This window comes from Sturnus vulgaris, chromosome 23 (genome assembly GCF_052056855.1).
Source record: "Sturnus vulgaris isolate bStuVul1 chromosome 23, bStuVul1.hap1, whole genome shotgun sequence".
NCBI classification, from domain to species: Eukaryota; Metazoa; Chordata; class Aves; order Passeriformes; family Sturnidae; genus Sturnus; species Sturnus vulgaris.
Genome location: NC_142265.1, coordinates 9,165,349 through 9,186,784, shown reverse-complemented (window position 1 = coordinate 9,186,784; position 21,436 = coordinate 9,165,349). Strand labels below are relative to the sequence as shown.

General features: G+C 48.3%; 1 protein-coding gene across 2 annotated transcripts; it reads right to left on the bottom strand.

The window, feature by feature from the left end:
- Positions 1-2,735: 2,735 nt before the first annotated feature.
- LOC148221384 (nucleolar pre-ribosomal-associated protein 1-like) lies at positions 2,736-8,054 on the bottom strand. 2 transcript variants are annotated; one of them, XM_088178037.1, is made up of 5 exons: positions 7,668-7,998; positions 5,675-5,783; positions 5,465-5,581; positions 3,794-4,826; positions 2,736-3,565 (listed from the first exon to the last, which is right to left on the bottom strand). In XM_088178037.1, the coding sequence occupies exons 2-4, from the start codon at positions 5,678-5,680 to the stop codon at positions 4,677-4,679; spliced, it is 273 nt and encodes a 90-aa protein (XP_088034163.1). In that variant the 5' UTR covers positions 5,681-5,783; positions 7,668-7,998; the 3' UTR covers positions 2,736-3,565; positions 3,794-4,676. The 2 variants fall into 2 exon arrangements, 1 of the variants encoding a protein (XP_088034163.1); XR_015808219.1 differs by lacking the exon at positions 5,675-5,783 and having other exon boundaries at positions 7,668-8,054.
- Positions 8,055-21,436: the final 13,382 nt, after the last annotated feature.

The window sequence follows — 21,436 nt, the reverse complement described above, 5'->3', positions numbered from 1 at the left end:
TATACATAGATTTATATTACTAATGTTATTTCTATTTTATCTATATCCATCTATATTTGTAGGTTCATAGTTTTTAATATTATTTATTTAAAAGCTCTGCCTCTAACCAAATAGAAACAAAAAACTCCATTATTTTAAATTCTATTTGAATATATTTTTCTATTTAGTTTTCATATTTATATCTGTAGATTTATATGTCTATATTGTGTATTCTATATTTATATACTATTTAATGTAGTTTTTACTAGTATATTAATATACTAGATGCTATTTACATTCTATTATAACATACTATTTAATATAACATATTAAAATCGATAAATTATTTATATTACATACTACATACATGTATTTTATATTTATATTTATTTCTATAGATTTATACTTACATATATATATGCATATATAGTTATAATAATTTTATGTCAGTATCTATTTTTGCATATTTGTATATTTTTGCCAATATTATTTATATTATTTATTAAAAACCCTCCTCTAACCAAATAAAAAACAATAAAACATTCCTTTTAAAGTCTAAATATTTATATATTTCTATTTTCATAACAAAATATAATGTAATGTAATATATTTATATATTGGTTTCTTATATTTGCTTATATATTTTTATTCTTTATCTTTTATATTTACAGTATCTATAAAAAAACCCTACCTCTATCCAAACACAAACCAATAAAACATTCCTTTTAGACTATATTTAGCTGTTTTTTAAGGTTCTGTTTTTCATGCATTCTACACCCACCCCTCCCTCTCAATGTTCTGGCACCCACCATGACCCCCCCCATGCCCGACTCACCTGCTCCTCCAGCGCAGCCCGGCTCCCTCTCCCAGGGACCTTGGGGTGCCCCAAACCACGTCGGAGCCCCCCTCAGCCTTTTTTCCTCACCCCAAAGAAGGCACAGAACGACTCCAACTGCCCTGGACAGCAGCAGGGCACTTGACTGCAACCCCTCCCATGTGTCCATCCCACAGAAAGTGACTCTGCTGACACCAGAAAAGGGAGGGCAACCCCCACAAGGGCTGAAGTTCCTCCCCAGCCCTGCAGACACAGGGGACAAGGGGCAGAAAGGAGGAGGGGCAGCAGAGAGGACACGGGAAGAAAATCAACATCAAGGTGCACGATGAAATGGAACCCCCACCAAAAAAAAAGAAGAAGAAAAATGAAAACGAAAAATAACCAAAAAACGAAAAGAAACCCCTGGCATGCTGGATGGGCAGCACAAGAGGGAGGGATTAAAAATGAACAGGGACAGTGTCCTGGTTTTGGGCAAATTTGGGGGAAAACCTCCAGAAGGAGCCCCCAGACAGCAAACCCCACGACTCCTCCCCCCCACCCCACCGGGTTCGGGAAGAATTTCCTCGGAGAAGAGTGGGAGAAAAAAACCTCTTTATTTAACAAGCAAGACACTCCCCAGCACAGGGAAAAAAGACAACACCAGCTGACAAAAAACTCTTTCACCGTTCTGAAGGGATGACGAGTTCAGTCTCTCTGGCGAGTGGTCGCCCAGTTATCAGTCTCTGGCGCTTGGGAATGGCTGCTGCAGGTGACAGAGTGTAGACTCCCGGTGTTTCTTGGGGTTTCCCAGGTCCCCGTCCGGAACAGGTTCAGATGGTATCCAGGAGAGGGAGGGGACGGGGTGGAAGAGAAAACAGTCCAGGGAAAAAGTTGGACTGCCTAGCTGAACTAACTAATAAGAAAAAAGCAAGGGCAAAGCGAAGGAAAGAAAAAGAGGCAGAAGCGAGCAAGCAGGCAAGCAAGCAGGCAAGCAAGCAAGCAAGCAAGCAAGCAGGCAAGCAAGCAAGCAAGCAAACCGAGCTAAAACCTCTCCTAAAACCTCTCCTAAACATAGACCATGGGGGAGGTGAGCCGGCTGATAACAAGACAAAACAAAGCTTCACTCTCAGAGTCAGTCCTGGAAGCACAGGACATAATACCAAACATAATCAGGACACATGATTGGAGATAGAAACACCATAACATCACCCTAGGACAGACAGTGACCGGGACACAAGGATCCCACGGGAAACAACGGCACAGGGAGCACCACAGAGGCACAGAGAAGGACGGAGAAAAGACAGAGAGTGCCAAACACACAGCAAGGACTGAGGGGTACCATGACAAAGAGGGAACCCAGGAGCCAGAGAGGAAGCGAGCACAGCCCGTGCGGGGCGGGCAAAGACGGGCAAGGAGCAGCACAGGCACGGAGACAGAGAGGCACGGCCAGCAGGACAGAGGCTCACCAGGAGAGGGGCACAGGAAGGGAGGAGCACCGGGCAGCGCTCCTTTAGGACAAGAATATTCACACACACAAGCAATTCCCTCATTTGCACCTCATTCTTATTTCACACACCGCCCCCCCCCCCCCCCCCCCCAATAAAAAATTCAGCTCATAGCACAGGCAGCTCTGGCTTTTCCCTGCACAGTATTTCTACTAAGGACCTGGGCACAGCACGCGGTCGCGAGTCACCTGAATCAATCCTGATTTACATTTCAAAGCTTCTCCTTCTGGCACTGCACCTTCTCAGACCCGGGCTGCCATGTTCCACTCCCCTCATGGCCAAATTCAAGAACAACTGTTGCCATTCTGCAGAGAATTCCCAATATGACTCACATATTATCAGTGGGCAGAAAACTCTTTGGGCTTCAGTTCCACCTCTCACCTGTTCCACGTGGAGGGAGGACAGGCATTTGTCACACATCACAGCAGCAGTGATGGATCAAGGCTTTTTTTTTTTTTTTTTTTTTTTGATTGAATAAAAGGGTAAGAAAAAACAAACCAGGTCTCATACAAATGTCTTGAAACACCATTAAAGCTTTTTAAACCCAAGGAGACCATCGTGATTCCCGACTTCAGTCTTCTATCCATACTGGTTTTGGCATCATGAAATCAATCAGAGTCTTTTAAGAAATACTAAATCATCATGACTAAACCCCGGGCTCCTGGTCATTTGCACTTACAGCCCCTTGTAGGAAGCTCTCCAGCCTTTTTTTCCCATCCTACGTTGGACAGAGGATGGCTGTGAACCGCACGCCTCCGCACAAACAGTCCTGCCGGTTCCTCAAAAAGTTTAAAATGCCTGTGATAAAAATGATAGAAAGTAATACTGCCTCTCAGACTGTGCAAGAAATGGGAAGTTGGACTTTCAATGTCCCACTGAGAGATGCCGAATAAAAGCTTCCCCATGAGCTCGCACAGAGTAGTAACTTTTCTTGGACGAAACTAAACTAAGATTTTTTTTTTGACCAAACAAGATAGGTCTGTATGAGAACAGCTCAGGAGGCTTTCAGGGCTCGCAGTGATGCTGGCAGAGCACAGAACGTTAAAGATGAAGTCTTAACTCCCTGAATTAATGCCCTGTGGTAGCCAAATCTTTTTGCAAAGACACATAAGACTTGCTTCTCCTTGTTTCCGAGTTCCCAAGCCGTCCTGTAATTCCTCACCTGCACTAGTGCAGACCAATCTGCCGTGGGCAAGGAACAGATCCGGCTCCTGAGCTCCAAGCCACGTGTCCCCGATGGAAACCCAAGTCAGGAATACAAAAACACCTGTGGAAGAAAGACGAGAGAAAAATCAGAAGACACAGATATTCTTCTATTCCCACACAGAAATACCGAGCCAAGCTGTTTACCTCTGGGACTCTGTTTTAAAACAGCTCCCCAGCTCTGTTCCTAGATGGAAAACGTGGAGTGGCTTTGCCCATGCAAAGCCAATGAGCCTCCTCACAAGAAGGAACAAACCAGTTTCCTGCTAAATCAGACACCTGGAAATCTCACCTGTCACATGCTGTCATGGACCAGCAAGAGGGATCAGCATCCAGGCCCACGTGGACTTGTTCATTCCTGGCTTCTAATGCAGCAGGGACAACAGCACTGAAGGGAAATGATCACGTCTTCATTTAAAGAGAACCCAACTTCTTCATCAAAGCCATCACTGTCCTCGAGCAGGACATCCACCATATCCAGGACATCTAATAAGTGAAGAAAAACATCAAAGCAAGAATCCAGACTAACAGGAAAAACAACAGACGTAGAATGCAACACTCCAGGAATACAAGGCATCTTTTTAATTCTTTTTAATTAAAAAAAAAAAAAAAAAGGATGAAAGCCACATTTGTCACACAATACAACGTTAAGTGCAACCCCTAAATTACAGCTGAACCTTCACTCTGCCTTTCAATGCTGCTGTCCAGCACGGAGCAGCTGCGGCTGCTCCTGGATCCCTGGATGTGTCCAAAGCCAGGCAGGACACTGGGGCTTGGAGCAGCCCGGGCTACTGAAAGGTGTCCCTGTTCATGGCAGGGCTGGAACTGGATGAGATTTAAGGAGCCTTGCCGGCCAAACCACTCTGGGATTCCATGACTCTGTCAACAGTCCCAGGCAGAAGGGCTAGATTTCCATTTGAGTTCAAAAACGCTGCTGCAAGAGCATGAAGAGAGATTTCAAATACCGTTCAAGTGGCACAGCCACGGCAGAAATTACTTTCAGAGGTAAAGCGGCAACTTGGCAATTCCACTTCGACTTCTGATACCAAGAACACGTGGAGAGCTGAATCCTGGAGGGCCCTTACTTAACAGGATTGCCAGAGTTATCCATCCCCAGTTTGCTGATTAGGGCTAGAAAGTGTATCCCCAAGTCATGGAGTTGGGATGTTGACAGGTTACCACATACCATCAATGTGAGAGACGGGGATGCTGATGTTATCAGAGTCCTGTTTAAACAGAGCCACCTGGAGCGTGCTGGCTGCCTGAACCAGGTCTGCTGCCTTGTCAGTGTAGGGACAGGGGTTGGTCACCAGCTTCAGCAGGATCTGTCAGCAAAGGTGGGGAGAAAGGTAAGTGCACCTGCTGGCTGGCAAGTGCAGGGGAACCGCACGGTACTGAGAACGACCACGTGCTGAAAGCTGGGCAGCTTTTATGAGGACAACTTCCATAGCACTTCTGCAGGATTCTGTCTACAGTTCCTGCTCTACAGGCCACACTGATGGAAAAACAAAAACCCACCACAACTTGGCACCTAGACTGCGACCACACACCGAGTACCTGGGCAGACCACAGTGGAGGCAAAGCACTGGGCATTCAACATCCTGAAGAGTAAACAGCAAGTGTCACCTTTCCTTGTCAAGGACCACCATCTACTGAGCTCTGATAATGTTGGCACCTAAAGAGGAGATCAAAGCTACCCACACCTACACCACTCTACCCTTACACCGACAATGCTGTAATAACAGCTGATCTTTTTGGATTTCATTTTCCTACAAATCATTTGGCTGCCCTCCCACTGAACACAAGAAGGATGCCACCTCCGTATAAAGAATCCCAAACAAGGCTTTTCTCAGAATTCATTCGCTGGTCTTTGACAGGTTTCTCAACAATAGCAACAAGACCTCCAGTTTCCACTAACACTATTCTTTGCATTTTTTTATCCAGCTGATTTGAACACCGTTACCTTTTCCAAAAACTGAATCACTGCTTCCTTCTGGTCTTCTTTTGTATTATCCAAGTGCTCCAGCCAAATTGAAAGCTCCTTCCACGTGTACTCAAACGCTCCACTGTCACGTAAAACCTGTCCAGGAAACAAAGGAGAAGGTGTGTAAATAAACCTCAAAACACCTAAAATACAAAACCCCGAGGGATGCAGATCTTTTTCTATAGTTACCTTCATGCTTCCTTCTTTTAGGAACGAAAAGAAGAGCAGGTTGATGAGGAGTCGTATCTGCCGCTCTCCTCACCCTCAGTTCACAAGAGGCTCACTAGGGGGACTTCAGCTGCATAGTGGACAATAAAAATCCTACTTCTGTAATTTCTGGAAAGCAGGTTATACTGCTTTCAGAGGGCCGTACAGCTTTCTATCATCACAGGCAGTTAAAAAAAAAAAAAGCACCTTCAAAATAGCCTGTAGGGGAGTTTTAGAAAACTACCGATGAAACAGAGGAAAATCATTGCTAAATTAAACCTGAATCAGGCTACTTGTACTTAAAGCAATCAGGCAGACGGATGAACAGTCACATAAATGAGCAGTGGGCTGTGACCACAGCAAGGTCCAGAGAGAAGTGCAAGTTGCTGGGGGTGGTGAGGAAGACCAACAAGTCCCACACCCTAGAGACAGGCTTTGACGTGCCTAGAAACTTCCCCCCGCTTTCCTGCTCTCCAAATTCAGGCTCTGACTGCGAGCACCCAAACTCGGTGACCCCGAGCTCCAGCTCTACAAGCAAGAAAGGAGGAGGGAGAAGAGGAAGGAATCCGAGTGACACCATGGTTCAGCTCCCTCCCCCTAAGGCCCAGCAAGAGAGGAAACCTTGCCCAGCTTCCCGACCCTGGCACCTACGTTGGACGACTGCAATTACACAGGATGAATCTGTGCCTTTGCTCCTCTCCACACATCAAATACAAGGAAGCCATCACAACTCATTTGTTCTACAGTTACTCCGTGTACAACACCAGCAGCTCTAAAAATAACTGCTGCTCACATCAGTCTGACAGGGGAATTCATTTCAAGCAAGAAAACATGAAGGAAAAAGGATTCATTATAATATAAGCGACTATTTTTGGCAGGGTCTGGAAACAGAAATGCACCTGCAGCTCTCACAAAACCGGGCAGGAACAGAATGTGAAATCCAAAAACGAGCCTTCAGTTACATGGCACTGTGCAGAAAAGTAAGTCCTTACCATCTATTCTTAGCAGCCTTTCTGCTGACGGAACTGCCCCAACTTCCCTGTTCCTGCTTTCCCTTCAGAGAAAATGCAAAGGACTGAAGTGGAAAGTGGACACAGGAACAAGTCAAGCAGTCCATGTTCCCACCTGGCAAAAGAATCCAAAACCATCAGAAAAACGGCACATTTTGAGCAGCTTTCGGTTGAGACATTCATTGCTGGGAGACCAAGTGAACCTGCCTTTAATCCCTTGCAAGGATCAAGGGCAACTAAACCCGAATTCAGTCACTGTAACTGGATTTTTTTCTTGGCAGGACAGTCTGCTTGCATTTATTCCTTATTCCTAGGGGTAAATCTCTACCCCTCCTTAGGTAACTAAAGGATGTCCTCTTTGAATAAGGTGCTAAAAACAGCAGCCTCTGGTGTCTGGTGGACTTCGAGCTGACCAGCTTTTTCTCAAAAGTCAAATAACTAATTTAAATATGCGGAGGGGGATGCTAATTTTCAAGACAAAAAGTCCTCCTTGCATCAAAGCTGGGATCAGACAATAACAGAGAGGACTACTCTGCAGGGCCAGAGGAAACCGGAGAAGACTTATGAAAGGCTAGAGTGCTGAAGTACAGATTAAAGAAACGCTGATAAAAAGTAAAAATCCAAAGTAATATCTTCTTGATCAATGTCAAGACCTTTGCAGGCACCAACTGCACTGATTTATTACAGTATCAGAATTCATTCAGCCTCGGGGGGGTGCGTAAACACGACAGACATTTTCTTTGCTCTTTCATCAACTGCTGCAGTGAAGTCCGTTCACAGCATTGATTTCTGTCAAATATTTCGTTACTAGCCGGTTATCTGACAGCAAATTTCAACAAGAGTCACAGGAAAGGAGACTGGTGACCACACAATCCTGCAGCAAAGGCAACTGCTTCAAGAAAAAATCGTACAATCCTGAAATTTCAGGCCAGTGAATATCCTGATATTTCAATTCCAAAGCTTACCTTAATGGTCTCGAGCTCCGGGGCTTGGAGGGGGGGTCGGTTCGGAAGGGCCGCCTCCGGAGGAGGGGATCCCGGGGGGAGTCAGGGGCCCGGGGAGGGGGGCGAGGCGGAGGGAGAGGAAAAAGGGGAAGATGAGGAGGAGGAAGAAGGGGGAGAGGGTTTGAGAGGAGGGGAAGCCCAAATCCGTGCTGTGTGCGGAGCTCCGACAGCACGCTGCAGCCCGCAGCTCAGTGTGAGCACGGGGCAGAGGAGGCGATTTCTGGGCATTCAATCACCCTGAGGCGGGCCCGGCACCGCCCCTGCAGCACCGTCCCCAGCACAGCTCGGTACCGCTCCGGGATCACCCGGCCCCGCCCCCGGTGCCGCCTGGGACCACTGGGGACCGCCCCTAAAGCACCGCCCCGGCCCCGCCCGGTCCCGTCCCCGGGACCTCCGTGCCCCGCCTCGCCAAGCCCCGGCTCCGCCCCGAGCCTGCCCGGGCTGCGCCGGCACCATCGCTGGCGGCCCCGCCCCTCTTCCCCGGGCCGAAGCGGGCTGAAGGAGATGTCCGCACGATTGGAAACGCCGCCGAAAATCGCACCCGTGGGATCGGTGTCGGCGTCGTGCGCAGGCATCCCACTAGAGCGAGCGGGCTCCTTGCTGTGCCACCCTCCTTTTGCAGCCAGAGTTAGAAGGTCGGGGGCGCGACACCCGAGCCGCCATCTTGGGAGAGGCAGGCGCGCAGTACCGCGCTCTGCCCACAGGGTGGCGCTTGGGAGACAGGCAAGGGATGGAATCAAGGCGTGTCCCAATCCTTGAGGAAATCCCCCGGAATGAACGCCCCAAAAAACCCCGACCAGAACTGAGAAACCTCCTGCCTCTGTATGAGTGCAAAGGGTGTGCAAGGAGTGTGCAAATAGTGTGCATTAGCAATCGATCGGCTGGCATGAGCAATCGATCGCCGATCTAATCGATCGGCAGGCATTGGCAATCGATCGCCGATCTAATCGATCGGCAGGCGCGATCAATCGATCGCCGATCTAATCGATCCGCAGGCATTAGCAATCGATCGCCGATCTAATCGATCGGCAGGCATTAGCAATCGATCGCCGATCTAATCGATCGGCAGGCGCGATCAATCGATCGCCGATCTAATCGATCCGCAGGCATTAGCAATCGATCGCCGATCGAATCGATCGGCAGGCATTAGCAATCGATCGCCGATCTAATCGATCGGCAGGCATTAGCAATCGATCGCCGATCTAATCGATCGGCAGGCGCGATCAATCGATCGCCGATCTAATCGATCGGCAGGCATTAGCAATCGATCGCCGATCTAATCGATCGGCAGGCATTGGCAATCGATCGCCGATCGAATCGATCGGCAGGCATTAGCAATCGATCGCCGATATAATCGATCGGCAGGCATTAGCAATCGATCGCCGATCTAATCGATCGGCAGGCATTAGCAATCGAGCGCCGATCTAATCGATCGGCAGGCGCGATCAATCGATCGCCGATCTAATCGATCGGCAGGCGCGATCAATCGATCGCCGATCTAATCGATCGGCAGGCATTAGCAATCGATCGCCGATCTAATCGATCGGCAGGCGCGATCAATCGATCGCCGATCTAATCGATCGGCAGGCATTAGCAATCGATCGCCGATATAATCGATCGGTAGTCGTGATCAATCGATCGCCGATCTAATCCATAGGCACGCATTAGCTATCGATCGCCGATCTGATTTTTCCCGCCATTTTTCATGGATTTTTTCCCCCATTTCTTACTGATTTTTCCCCAATTTTTCATGCATTTTTTCCCGCAATTTTCGTGGATTTTTTCCCATATTTTCCCCATTTCTCACTGATTTTTTTCCCCCATTTCTCAATGATTTGTTTCCCCAATTTATCAAAGATTTTTTTTCCCCATTTCACCATGATGTTTCCCCCATTTCTCACTGATTTTTTCCCCCATTTCTCACTGATTTTTTCCCCCCATTTTTCCATGGATATTTCCCGATTTTCCCCCCCATTGCTCACTGATTTTTGCCCCCATTTCTCTCTGAATTTTCCCCCCATTTTCCATTCATTTTTCCCCCCATTAATCACTGATTTTTTTCCCCATTTATCACTGATATTTGCCCCCATTTCTCTCTGAATTTTTCCTTCCATTTTTCATGCATTTTTCCGCCCATTAATCACTGATTTTCTCCCCATTTATCACTGATTATTGCCCCCATTTTTCACTTATTTTTTCCCCACAGCATCGGCCACCACAGCACGAGCGACAACAGCTCGCTCTGTTCCCGCCATTGCCCATGGATTGTTTCCCTGTTTTCCATGGATTTTTTCCCCATTTCTCACTGATTTCCCCCCCCCCCCATTTCTCACTGAATATTCCCCCATTTTTCATCGACTTTTCCCCCATTTACCACTGATTTTTCCCCCATTTCTCGCTGATTTTGTCCCAAATTTTCCCCCATTTCTCATTGATTTTTTTCCCTGTTTCTCACTGATTTTTCCCCCATTTCTTAATGACTTTTCCCGCCATTCGTCACGGATTTTTTCCCCCATTTCTCACTGATTTTTTCCCCATTTCTCAATTATTTTTTCCCCCACTTTTCCCCGTTTCTCACTGATTTATTCCCCCATTTTTCATGGATTTTTTTTCCCCCATTTCTCACTGATTTTTTTCCCCATTTTTCAAAGATTCCCCCCCCGTTTTTCACTGATTTTTCTCCATTTCTCACTGATTTTCCCACCATTTTTCATGTGGTTTTTTTCCATTTCTCACTGATGTTTTACCCCATTCTTATTCCCATTCTCATAGCTCTATTTTATATTTATACATATTCTTATATTTGCATTATTTCTGTTATACACTAGATTTTTCATAGATATTTGCTACTTATATTTCATTATATTTTACATGTATACCAATCTATTTCTATTCTTTATATTTTATTTTTATATTAGCTATAAAAACCGTGCCTCTACCCAAATAAAAAGCATTTAAACATTCCTTTTAGACTATATTTAGCTATTTTTTATGGTTCTGTTTTTCATGCATTCTACACCCACCCCTCCCTGTCAATGTTCTGGCACCCAGCATGACCCCCCCCCCCCCCATGCCCGACTCACCTGCTCCTCCAGCGCAGCCCGGCTCCCTTTCCCAGGGACCTTGGGGTGCCCCAAACCACGTCGGAGCCCCCAGTCTCCACACCCTCCCCCTCCGTAGGGAACGGGAATGGGATGGGGAGCACACAGGACAAGAAAGGAACACAAAAGACACACTGGACAGAGAGAAGAAAAGGGCTGGAAGCTGGATATGAGGATGAAAGTGGAGCAGCAACAAACCTCAGGACTCTTGACTAGAGAGTGTGGCTGCTGAACGTCTCAAAAAAAACCCCCAGCTCCAACACAACATGCTGTGCTCACGGCTCGGCCTGGGACTCATCAGTGAACATCTCTCTCTTGCCAGGGCCATAAAGCCCCCGAGAAAACACGAGGTGAGGTTGATGTGCTCCGGCTTTGCTCCTGCTCAGCCCTAACCCCAGCCCCTGCTGCCAGTGAGCACCCTGATCTCTGAACCTCTTCTCAGCTTGTTTGTACGCTTCCAAATTCCTTCCTCTTTCTTCAAGCTTCATCTGTTTCCTGGCATTGGGAGAATGACAAGTGTTTAGCACAGCGCAATGAATACAACAGTCTCATTTTCAGAAGACACAACTGAACGAGAACCGACAGCAGCACTGCTTCGAGACAATCTGGGCACACGTTTCCCTTCCAGCAATCTGAGTGTTCTTTTGTGTCACGCCTGAAATTCTGAAAATGGTTTTTTGAGAAAAATTATCCATAACTAGAAAACAATCCAACCAAAGAAATAGAACCCCTAGGATATAATAACAGCCCATATACTACAACACTCCAATTCTAATATTAATAAGAAAACAGAAATTAGCTACACAGCATTACCTCAAACAAACACTACATACTGGCAAGAATCAAAGCCACCACAAAATAATTCAAAAACTACCCTATGCCTTATGCTACAGGCTAGAACGCCATCGGCAAACCTTATCAAGGTATCCTTTAAAAACAACGCCCCACCAAAAACAAAAACAACACAAAACGCCATTCAAGAACTCCCTTATCAACACCTGAATGAAAAAACATGGCATTAGATAAATAGACCATAGCCCTTATCATACACCATCTACAAACAAAATAAAGCTATACCATACATCCTCGAAAACCACCTTCAAAGCACGACATTAGAAAAAAAAACTTTCCAGAATTAAAAGCTGTATCTAACAAAAGCCGTCTGATAAAATTAACAACCAAGCCCCCACCATCAGAGCTGCCCCTACTAAACTCCCCATCGTACATATGAAAAATCAGTTTTAAAAACCTACTTCAATTCATTCTGCCTCAAATACAAAACCATCCAGAAAGTTACCTTCACTCAAAAACAAAAGCGCACGTAGTAAATAACATTAAAAAATAAATCAGCACACTACACACCACAAGCATAAAATATTGAATTAAAACCAAAAATACCCCTAGTCATTAAAGAGCCCAGCCGCAAGCTATATTTAACTATAACTTCGTGCAAACGTACACATATCATTAAAATAGATTTCTTTCAGAATACAACTGATGATCTAAAATAGTAAAATGTCCGAGAACGATATTATAATAGGATATCCTCGATCATCCTCCCGCAAATTCTCTCCACTGTATTGTCCGACACACACCAGAAAAAAAATCCACTTTTTACTTTTTTCAGCTAACTTCTCATTTATTAGCTGAGAGGAATGTTGAATTTGTCTTTACAAATGAGCTGTGGATCAGCCTGTAGATAAGGCTAGCACTGAGAGATAAAAGAAACAATGGGATGGATTCCACTGATTGATGAATGAAAAGAGATATTTGCCTTTACAAACAAACTGCGGGGCTGCTGATAAATGAAATTGGATATCGAAAGATGAAAGAAGCAACGGGGGGAAACTATGAATTCTATAAGAATTAAAAATTAAAAGGGAGGGTTCTACATTAGAGGGGAATTTCAGGTATCAGGCGTTCCGGGAAGTCTGTGCCTCTCAAGTACCTCAGCCAATGGGAAAAGAGAGAGGGAAATGCGGCCGGGAAAATAGGATAAAAAGGAGGCTGCGTCCTCCAAAAATTTGAGAGATCCCAGGGGAATGTCCCATGGCCTCTCCCTTTATTCGAATAAAGCAAAAAGGACTCCTCTGTTTCCTTTTTGGACATAAACCGCTGGTGTTTGTGGATTAATTTTCCTGACATTTAGCAACATATTGTTAAAAAAAAAAAAAAAAAAAAAAAAAAAAAAAAAAAAAAAAAAAGTGATCCAGAAGAGGGCAACATTGACAGCCATTCCAAGACAGGATGAACAAATGCTTTCACATTGACAGAGGATGCTGCGATGTTCTGAGAACAGAAGATAGAATAAAATAAAGGAAGGTGATGTTACAAGACAGAAAAGGGTAAAATAAAAGGAGTACCTGAGACTGGGGGGCGGGGGGGAAGAAAATGGGGAAATATTAATTGCTACACACTAGGTACAAATGCTTTTTACAAGTAATTTATGAGAAGCAAGCTAAAAGCGTCTTACTGCTGCTAGTGATATCATGCTCCAAGCTCTGCTAATAATTCCTATTTCTAGCAGTAGTTAAATTGAACTCACTACATTCCAACTATTTTTCTGCTTGTTTAGATGGCAGATCCGTTTGGAACACACCTTAGTATAGCAAATTCTATGCCCAGGTAGGGACCTCTCAGTTCTTCCATAAAACATTTTCTTCTGCATTATGGCAAGCCTTTGTTTTAGCTTGACAGCTTTCTTGAAACTTAAATTTACGCATGTGTCCAAAGACATTTGCAATTCCAGAAATTGGTAGGCACATCATATGGAAAGTAAATAACATTCTCGAGAGGGAGTTGCTTTGTTACTGAGGGGATGAAAAGCAAGGCTAGAGGTAGTAGAACTACCCAAGAAATTGGACTTAACGCAGCTTTTACAAGGCTCAAAGTAGCCATACCGAGATGTTTGAGCTAAAAGCCCCAGTTACCAGACTTACAGGCCTAATAGTTATCACCACACCACATTCCCTGGTTGCAGTATTTTTAACAGCAGTGCAGAACGCTACTGAAAATTATTTTTAGGTTGAATTGTTCTCTCCCCTCACTGCCTGTGTAGCTGTTAGAGGCTTCCAGGAGGCTGGGGAAGCAGACTGCTGGTTTCACTTCCAGACAGGTCACTTCCGTGGTCTGCTGGAGGGCACTTTGAAGCCCGTGTCCTTTTCTTGCTCTATTGTATCTGACAACTTTCCTCCCCCACGTCTGTTTTTTAGCGGGCAGCATTTTTGGAGGGCCAGTCAAAGACCTCAGGCTCCGAGAGAATTCGTCTGCTTTGCTCTGTTTATGTGTGCAACAGATGGGAGCAGCAACTAAGTCAAGTAGTAACTTCTGAGCTGCCCAGTTATCAGTAAACCAAAATATTCTTTTGTGACTCTCGCCAGACGAACATATCATCCTATCCGAGTCACACACTGCCCCTCTGGCATTTTCCAGTCAGACAAAGAATTCCTGGCCCCTTGCATGAACCTCAGCTCTCCACCTTGTTCCAGAAAGAGTTCTAGATCCAAGGCCCAGTGAGCCAGCTACCCTTTGCTGCCCTGAGCAGTATGGAAACAGCCAAGCCCCAGCCCTGCAGCCCTGCCTAACTCGCCTTTGCCTCCCAAACCTGAACCTTTTCCTTGGCTGTGGCATCCTCACTCATGCAATCCTGAAGACAAAAATCTGATTTGGCAGGTGAGGCCGTTTCTAACGCAAAAGCTTCACCAAGGTTTCTCTTCCAACTTCAGCCTTAAACAGTCCTGTCCTCCTCAGACAGCCCCCACCTCCAGCCTTTAGCTGTAAATACTTACTGGTTTATAGCTAATGCTTGCCACCCCTCAAAATTAAGTCTTTTGATATGCATTTACATCCCTCCCTAACCATGTCCTCATCACCCTTCCCAAACTCAGCCTCATCTCCAGGCCTAGAACCTCTCCCTAGGTGAGGGACTGTCCTCGGGTAGGAGTGCTGACAGACCTGTGCATGAGCCCAGCTGCATAGCCCGTGCTAATCCCAGCCCAGCTCTAGCCTTTAAACCCACTGGGGCTTTGGTACTGGAGGCCCAGTTACAGTAACCCCTGTGGCCGTTCCGCTTCCAGGCCATCTGTGAGTTGTGATCCCCCACCCTACACCACTTTGGTGAGAAATGCATTCCTTTCTTATAATAAAGTTTTCATTTTATGTCTAAATTCAAGCATTCCGAGAAAACGTGTAGCAATTATATCAAGACAGACATGACAGGCACCAACATTAGTCTTTCATTACACACTTTTCATGCCTTCTCTCCACAGATTTCTTTGAGGCAACTCTGACTCCTTTTCTCACAGGCAGCTCCACACAGCCCCGACTCCTCCTCTCCTCTGTACGACTGGCTAAACCCCAGCCTGTCCCTTCCCCAGCCACCTGAGCCTGTCTGTCCCACACACAGCATCCTCTCACCTTGTCCATCCCTTGCACGGCCACGTGTCCCTTCCTCCTCGCAGCACAGCCAGCAGGCTCCAGCCCACACTGCAGCAGGCTCTGCACCTCCAGCTGGAGCTGTGCTTAGTGAAACTGGCAGCCAGCTGACCCACGCTTTTATAACAACCAGCCTCACTGGGCAGGCAAGGCTGTTTCCACTCCTTGCTAGTCAGTACAGCTGTAACTCGTTGGCAACTAGTGCCTTCTGCACTATCCTTACAAACTATTCTCCTACAGAAATGGACCGGAATTCCGCGGGGATTTTCCGGGGATTCCGGGGGGATTTTCTCGGGAATTCCGGGGGGATTTTCCAGGGGATTCCGGGGGGATTTTCTGGGGGATTCCGGGGGGATTTTATCGGGGGTTCCTGGGGGATATTCCCGGGGATTCCGGGGGGATTTTATCGGGGATTCTGGGCATATTTTCTCGCGGATTCCGGGGAGATTTTCTGGGGGATTCCGGGGGGATTTTTCCCGGGAAATCCGGGGGGATTTTCCCCGCGATTCCAGGGGGATTTTCCAGGGGATGCCGGGCATATTTTCTCGGGGATTCCTGGGGGATTTTCCAAGGGATTCCATGGGGATTTTCCAGGGGATTCCTGGGGGATTTTCCCGAGGATTCCGGGGGGATTTTCACGGGGATTCCGGGGGGATTTTCACTGGGATTCCGGGGCGATTTTCTCAGGGAATTCCGGGGGATTTTCTCGGGAATTCCGGGAGGATTTTCAGGAGTATTCCGGGGGGATTTTCCCGAGTATTCCGGGGGGATTTTTTCGGGGGATTCCGGAGGGATTTTCCCGGGGTATCCGGGGTGATTTTACGAGGAATTCCGGGGGGATTTTCCCGAGTGTTCCGGGGGGATTTCCTCGGGGATTACGGGATGATTTTCTCGAGCAATTCCGGGGGATGTTCTCGGGTATTCCGGGGCCATTATCTCGGTGATTCCGGGGAGATTTTCTCGGGGATTCCGAGATTATTTTCCCGGGGAAGTCATGGGGATTTTCCCGGGGATTCCGGGGGGATATTCGCGGGGATACCGGGGGATTCTCTCGGAGATTCCGGGGGGATTTTCATGGGGATTCCGGGGTATTTTCTCCTGGATTCCGGGGAATTTTCCGTGGATTCCTGGGGGATTTTGCCGAGTATTTCGGGAGAATTTTCTCGGGGATTCCGGGGTGATTTTCCCGGGAAATTCCATGGGGATTTTCTCGGGGATTCCCGGGGGATTTTCCCGAGTATTCCGGGGGATTTTTTCGGGGAGTCCGGAGGGATTTTCCCGGGGATTCCAGGGGGATTTTACGAGGAATTCCGGGGGATTTTCTCGGGGATTCCGGGGGGATTTTCCCGGGAATTCCGGGGGGATTTTCCAGGGGATTTCGTGGGGATTATGCCGGGGAGTCTGGGGCTATTTTCGCGGGGATTCCGGGAGGTTTTTCTCGGGGATTCCGGGGGGATTTTCCCGCGGAATTCCGGGGGGATTTTCTGGGGGATTCCGGGGGGATTTTATCGGCGATTCCTGGGGGATATTCCCGGGGATTCCGGGGGGATTTTATCGGGGATTCTGGGCATATTTTCTCGCGGATTCCGGGGGGATTTTCTCAGGGATTCCGGGGAGATTTTATCGGGGATTCCGGGGGGATTTTTCCCGGGAAATCCGGGGGGATTTTCCCCGCGATTCCAGGGGGATTTTCCAGGGGATTCCGGGCATATTTTCTCGGGGATTCCTGGGGGATTTTCCAAGGGATTCCATGGGGATTATCCAGGGGATTCCAGGGGGATTTTCTCGGGGATACCTGGGGGATTTTCCCGGGGATTCCTGGGGGATTTTCCGGGGATTCCGGGGGAATTTTCCAGGGGATTCGGGGCCGATTTTCGCGGGGATTCTGGGGGGATTTTCCCTGGGATTGCGGGGGGATTTTCCCTGGTAATTCCAGGGGATTTTCCCGGGGATCTCGGGGTGAGTATCCCGGGGATTCGGGGGGCATTTTCCGGGGATTCCGGGGGGATTTTGTCGGGGATTCCGGGGGGATTTTCCAGGGGATTCCGGGGGGATTTTCCAGGGGATTCCGGGCATATTTTCCCGAGTATTACGGGCGAATTTTCTCGGGGATTCCGGGGAGATTTTCTTGGGGATTCCGGGGGGGCTTTCACGGGGATTTCTGGGGGATTTTCGCCTGGATTCCGGGGGGATTTTCCCGGGGATTCCGGGAGGAATTTCTCGGGGAGTCCGGGGGAATTTTCCAGGGGAATTCCGGGGGATTTTCTCGGGGATTCCGGGGGGATTTTCCATCGGACTCCGGGTTGATTTTCCCGGGGACTCCGGGGGATTTTCTCGGGGATTTCTGGAGGATTTTCCCGGGAATTCCGGGCGGATTTTCTCGTGGATTCCGGGAGGATTTCCCCGGGGAATTCCGAGGGATTTTCAGGGGAATCCGGGGGGATTTTCTCGGGGATTCCGGGGGGATTATCCAGGGGATTCCGGGGGGTTTTTCCAGGGGATTCCGGGGGGATTTTCCCGAGTATTCCGGGGGGAATTTTTCGGGGGATTCCGGAGGGATTTTCCCGGGGTATCCGGGGTGATTTTACGAGGAATTCCGGGGGGATTTTCCCGAGTGTTCCGGGGGGATTTCCTCGGGGATTACGGGATGATTTTCTCGGGCAATTCCGGGGGATGTTCTCGGGTATTCCGGGGCCATTATCTCGGTGATTCCGGGGAGATTTCCTCGGGGATTCCGAGATTATTTTCCCGGGGAATTCATGGGGATTTTCCCGGGGATTCCGGGGGGATATTCGCGGGGATTCCGGGGGATTTTCATGGGGATTCCGGAGGGATTTTCCCAGGGAATTCCTGGAAGAATTTCTCGGGTTTTCCGGGGCGATTTTCCCGGGGAATCCGGGGGGATTTTCTCGGGGATTCCGGGGGGATTTTGCCGAGTATTCCGGGGGGATTTTCACGTGGATTCCGGGGGGATTTTCTCGAGGATTTCGGGAGGATTTTCCCGGAGATACCGGGTGGATTTTCTCGGGGATTCCGGGAGGATTTTCCCGAATATTCCGGGGGGATATTCTCGGGGATTCCGGGGGGATTTTCCCGAGTATTTCGGGGGGGTTTTCTCGGGGATTCCGTGGGGATTTCCCCGGGGATTCCGGGGGGATTTTCCCGAGTATTCCGGGGCGATTTTCCCGAGGAATTCCGGGGGGATTTTCTCGGGGATTCCGGGGGGATTTTCTCGGGGATTCCCGGGGGATTTTCCCGGGGAATTCCGGGGGGATTTTCCCGGGGAATTCCGGGGGGATTTTCTCGGGGATTCCGGGGGGATTATCCAGGGGATTCCGGGGGGATATTGCAGAGTATTCCGGGGGGATTTTCCGGGGAATCTGGGGGGATTTTCTCGGGGATTCCGGGGGAATCTTCCAGGGGATTCGGGGCGGATTTTCTCGGGGATTCCGGGGAGATTATCCCGGGGATTTCGGGGAGATTTTCTGGGGGATTCCTGGGGGATTTTCTCGGGGATAGCGGACGGATTATCACGGGGATTCCGGGATGAGTTTCTCGGGGAATTCAGGGGGATTTTCCCGGGGAATTCCGGGGGATTTTCTCGGGGATTCCGGGGGGATTTTCCCGGGGATTCCCGGGGATTTTCTCTCGGATTTTTTTCCCCAATTTTTCAAGCATTTTTTCCCGCAATTTTCGTGGATTTTTCCCAAATTTTCCCCATTTCTCACTGATTTTTTTCCCCATTTCTCAATGATTTTTGCCCCAATTTATCAAAGATTTTTTTCCCCATTTCTCACTGATGTTTTTCCCCATTTCCCCCCCATTTCTCACTGATTTTTATCCCCCATTTTTCAATGATTTTTCCCCATTTCTCTCTGATTTTTTCCCCATTTCACCATGATGTTTTCCCCATTTCTCACTGATTTTTCCGTTGATTTTTCATGGATTTTTCCCCCCATTTTTCGTGGATTTTTTCCCCATTTTTCCCCATTTCTCACTGATTTTTTTCCCCCGTTTATCACTCCTTTTTCCCCATTTTTCCCCATTTCTCACTGATTTTTTCCGCCATTTTTCATGGATGTTTCCCCCAATTTTCATGGATATTTCCTGATTTTCCCCCCCATTTGTCACTGATATTTGCCCCCATTTCTCTCGGAATTATTCCCCCCATTTTTCATGCATTTTCCCGCCCATTAATCACTGATTTTTTTCCCCATTTCTCACTGATTTTTATCCCCCACTTCTGACTGATTTTTCCCAATTTTTCGTTGATCTTTTTCCCCATTCCTCACCGATTTTTCCCCCATTTCTCTCTGATTTTTCCATCATTTTTCATGGGTTTTCCCCCCCATTTCTCACTGATTTTACCCCATTTCTCACTGATTTTATTAATGTTTGTATTTCTATTTCTAATTATGTTTATATTTATATTTATTATTATTGTTTTGCATGTTTATGATTATGTTTATGATTATGTTTATGTTTATGTTTATATCTATGCAGGTTAACGTTTGTGCATGTTTATATTTATGCATATTTATTTTTATGCCGGCGAACGCGGGCAGGCGTTTTATGTAGACGCCTATCCGCCGGGGTCCTAGAGAGGCCGCCATCTTGAGCGTGTCGGGACTCTCAAAATGGCGCCTCGGGCGGCACCCCGCCTGACCTTCCCAAAATGGCGGCAGAAAGGGCGGGAAAAAATCAGGACCCCGGTGTGTAGGCATAAGATGCCTGATTACATCGCCGACGCCGATCCGCTCGCCGACAATTTTCCCGGACGTATCAGAGCGTGCCGACAACGGCCGCGCGGTCCGCGGTGCCGCGGGCGTGAGGGCGCGGCGGGCGCGGGCAGGCGTTTTACGTAGACGCCTATCCGCCGGGGTCCTAGAGAGGCCGCCATCTTGAGAGTGTCCGCACTCTCAAAATGGCGGCTCGGGCGGCACCCCGCCTGACCTTCCCAAAATGGCGGCAGAAAGGGCGGGAAAAAATCAGGACCCCGGTGTGTAGGCATAAGATGCCTGATTACATCGCCGACGCCGATCCGCTCGCCGACAATTTTCCCGGACGTATCAGAGCGTGCCGACAACGGCCGCGCGGTCCGCGGTGCCGCGGGCGTGAGGGCGCGGCGGGCGCGGGCAGGCGTTTTACGTAGACGCCTATCCGCCGGGGTCCTAGAGAGGCCGCCATCTTGAGTGTGTCCGCACTCTCAAAATGGCGCCTCGGGCGGCACCCCGCCTGACCTTCCCAAAATGGCGGCAGAAAGGGCGGGAAAAAATCAGGACCCCGGTGTGTAGGCATAAGATGCCTGATTACATCGCCGACGCCGATCCGCTCGTCGCCAATTTTCCCGGACGTTTCAGAGCGTGCCGACAACGGCCGCGCGGTCCGCGGTGCCGCGGGCGTGAAGGCGCGGCGGGCGCGGGCAGGCGTTTTATGTAAACGCCTATCCGCCGGGGTCCTAGAGTGGCCGCCATCTTGAGTGTGTCCGCACTCTCAAAATGGCGCCTCGGGCGGCACCCCGCCTGACCTTCCCAAAATGGCGGCAGAAAGGGCGGGAAAAAATCAGGACCCCGGTGTGTAGGCATAAGATGCCTGATTACATCGCCGACGCCGATCCGCTCGCCGACAATTTTCCCGGACGTATCAGAGCGTGCCGACAACGGCCGCGCGGTCCGCGGTGCCGCGGGCGTGAGGGCGCCGGCGGGCGCGGGCAGGCGTTTTACGTAGACGCCTATCCGCCGGGGTCCTAGAGAGGCCGCCATCTTGAGCGCTGCCGCAGGGCTGGGTCCCGGCCCGCGGGCCCTTCCGCCATCCTGAGAGGGGCACGGTGCAGTACCCGCCTGTGTCCACACGGCGGCAGCACTGCCGCCCAACTCAGCCCGGCACTGCCGCCCTGTCAGGGACAGACAGAGAAGGGAGAGAGTTCCAAGCACCAGAGTCCCCACCCGTCATAAAATCCTCTCAATGAACGCCCCAAAAAAACCCCGACCCAAACTAAAAATGCCCTGCCTCTGACCAAATGAAAAAAAAACCCTTTTATATATAGAAATCATCTATTTTTTAATATTTAATTTATAGTCATAATCTAGACATATTTCATATATTCAATTTAATTGCTATTCTATTTATCATATATACAATATTATTTTATTATTCATTATATACATAGATTTATATTACTAATGTTATTTCTAT

Bases quoted from the DNA above. Each gene is read 5' to 3' on its own strand.
- LOC148221384 (XM_088178037.1), bottom strand. The intron at 4,827-5,464 runs GTAACGGTGTTC...CTTTGCTGACAG, and splicing joins TGATTCAGTTTTTGGAAAAG to ATCCTGCTGAAGCTGGTGAC.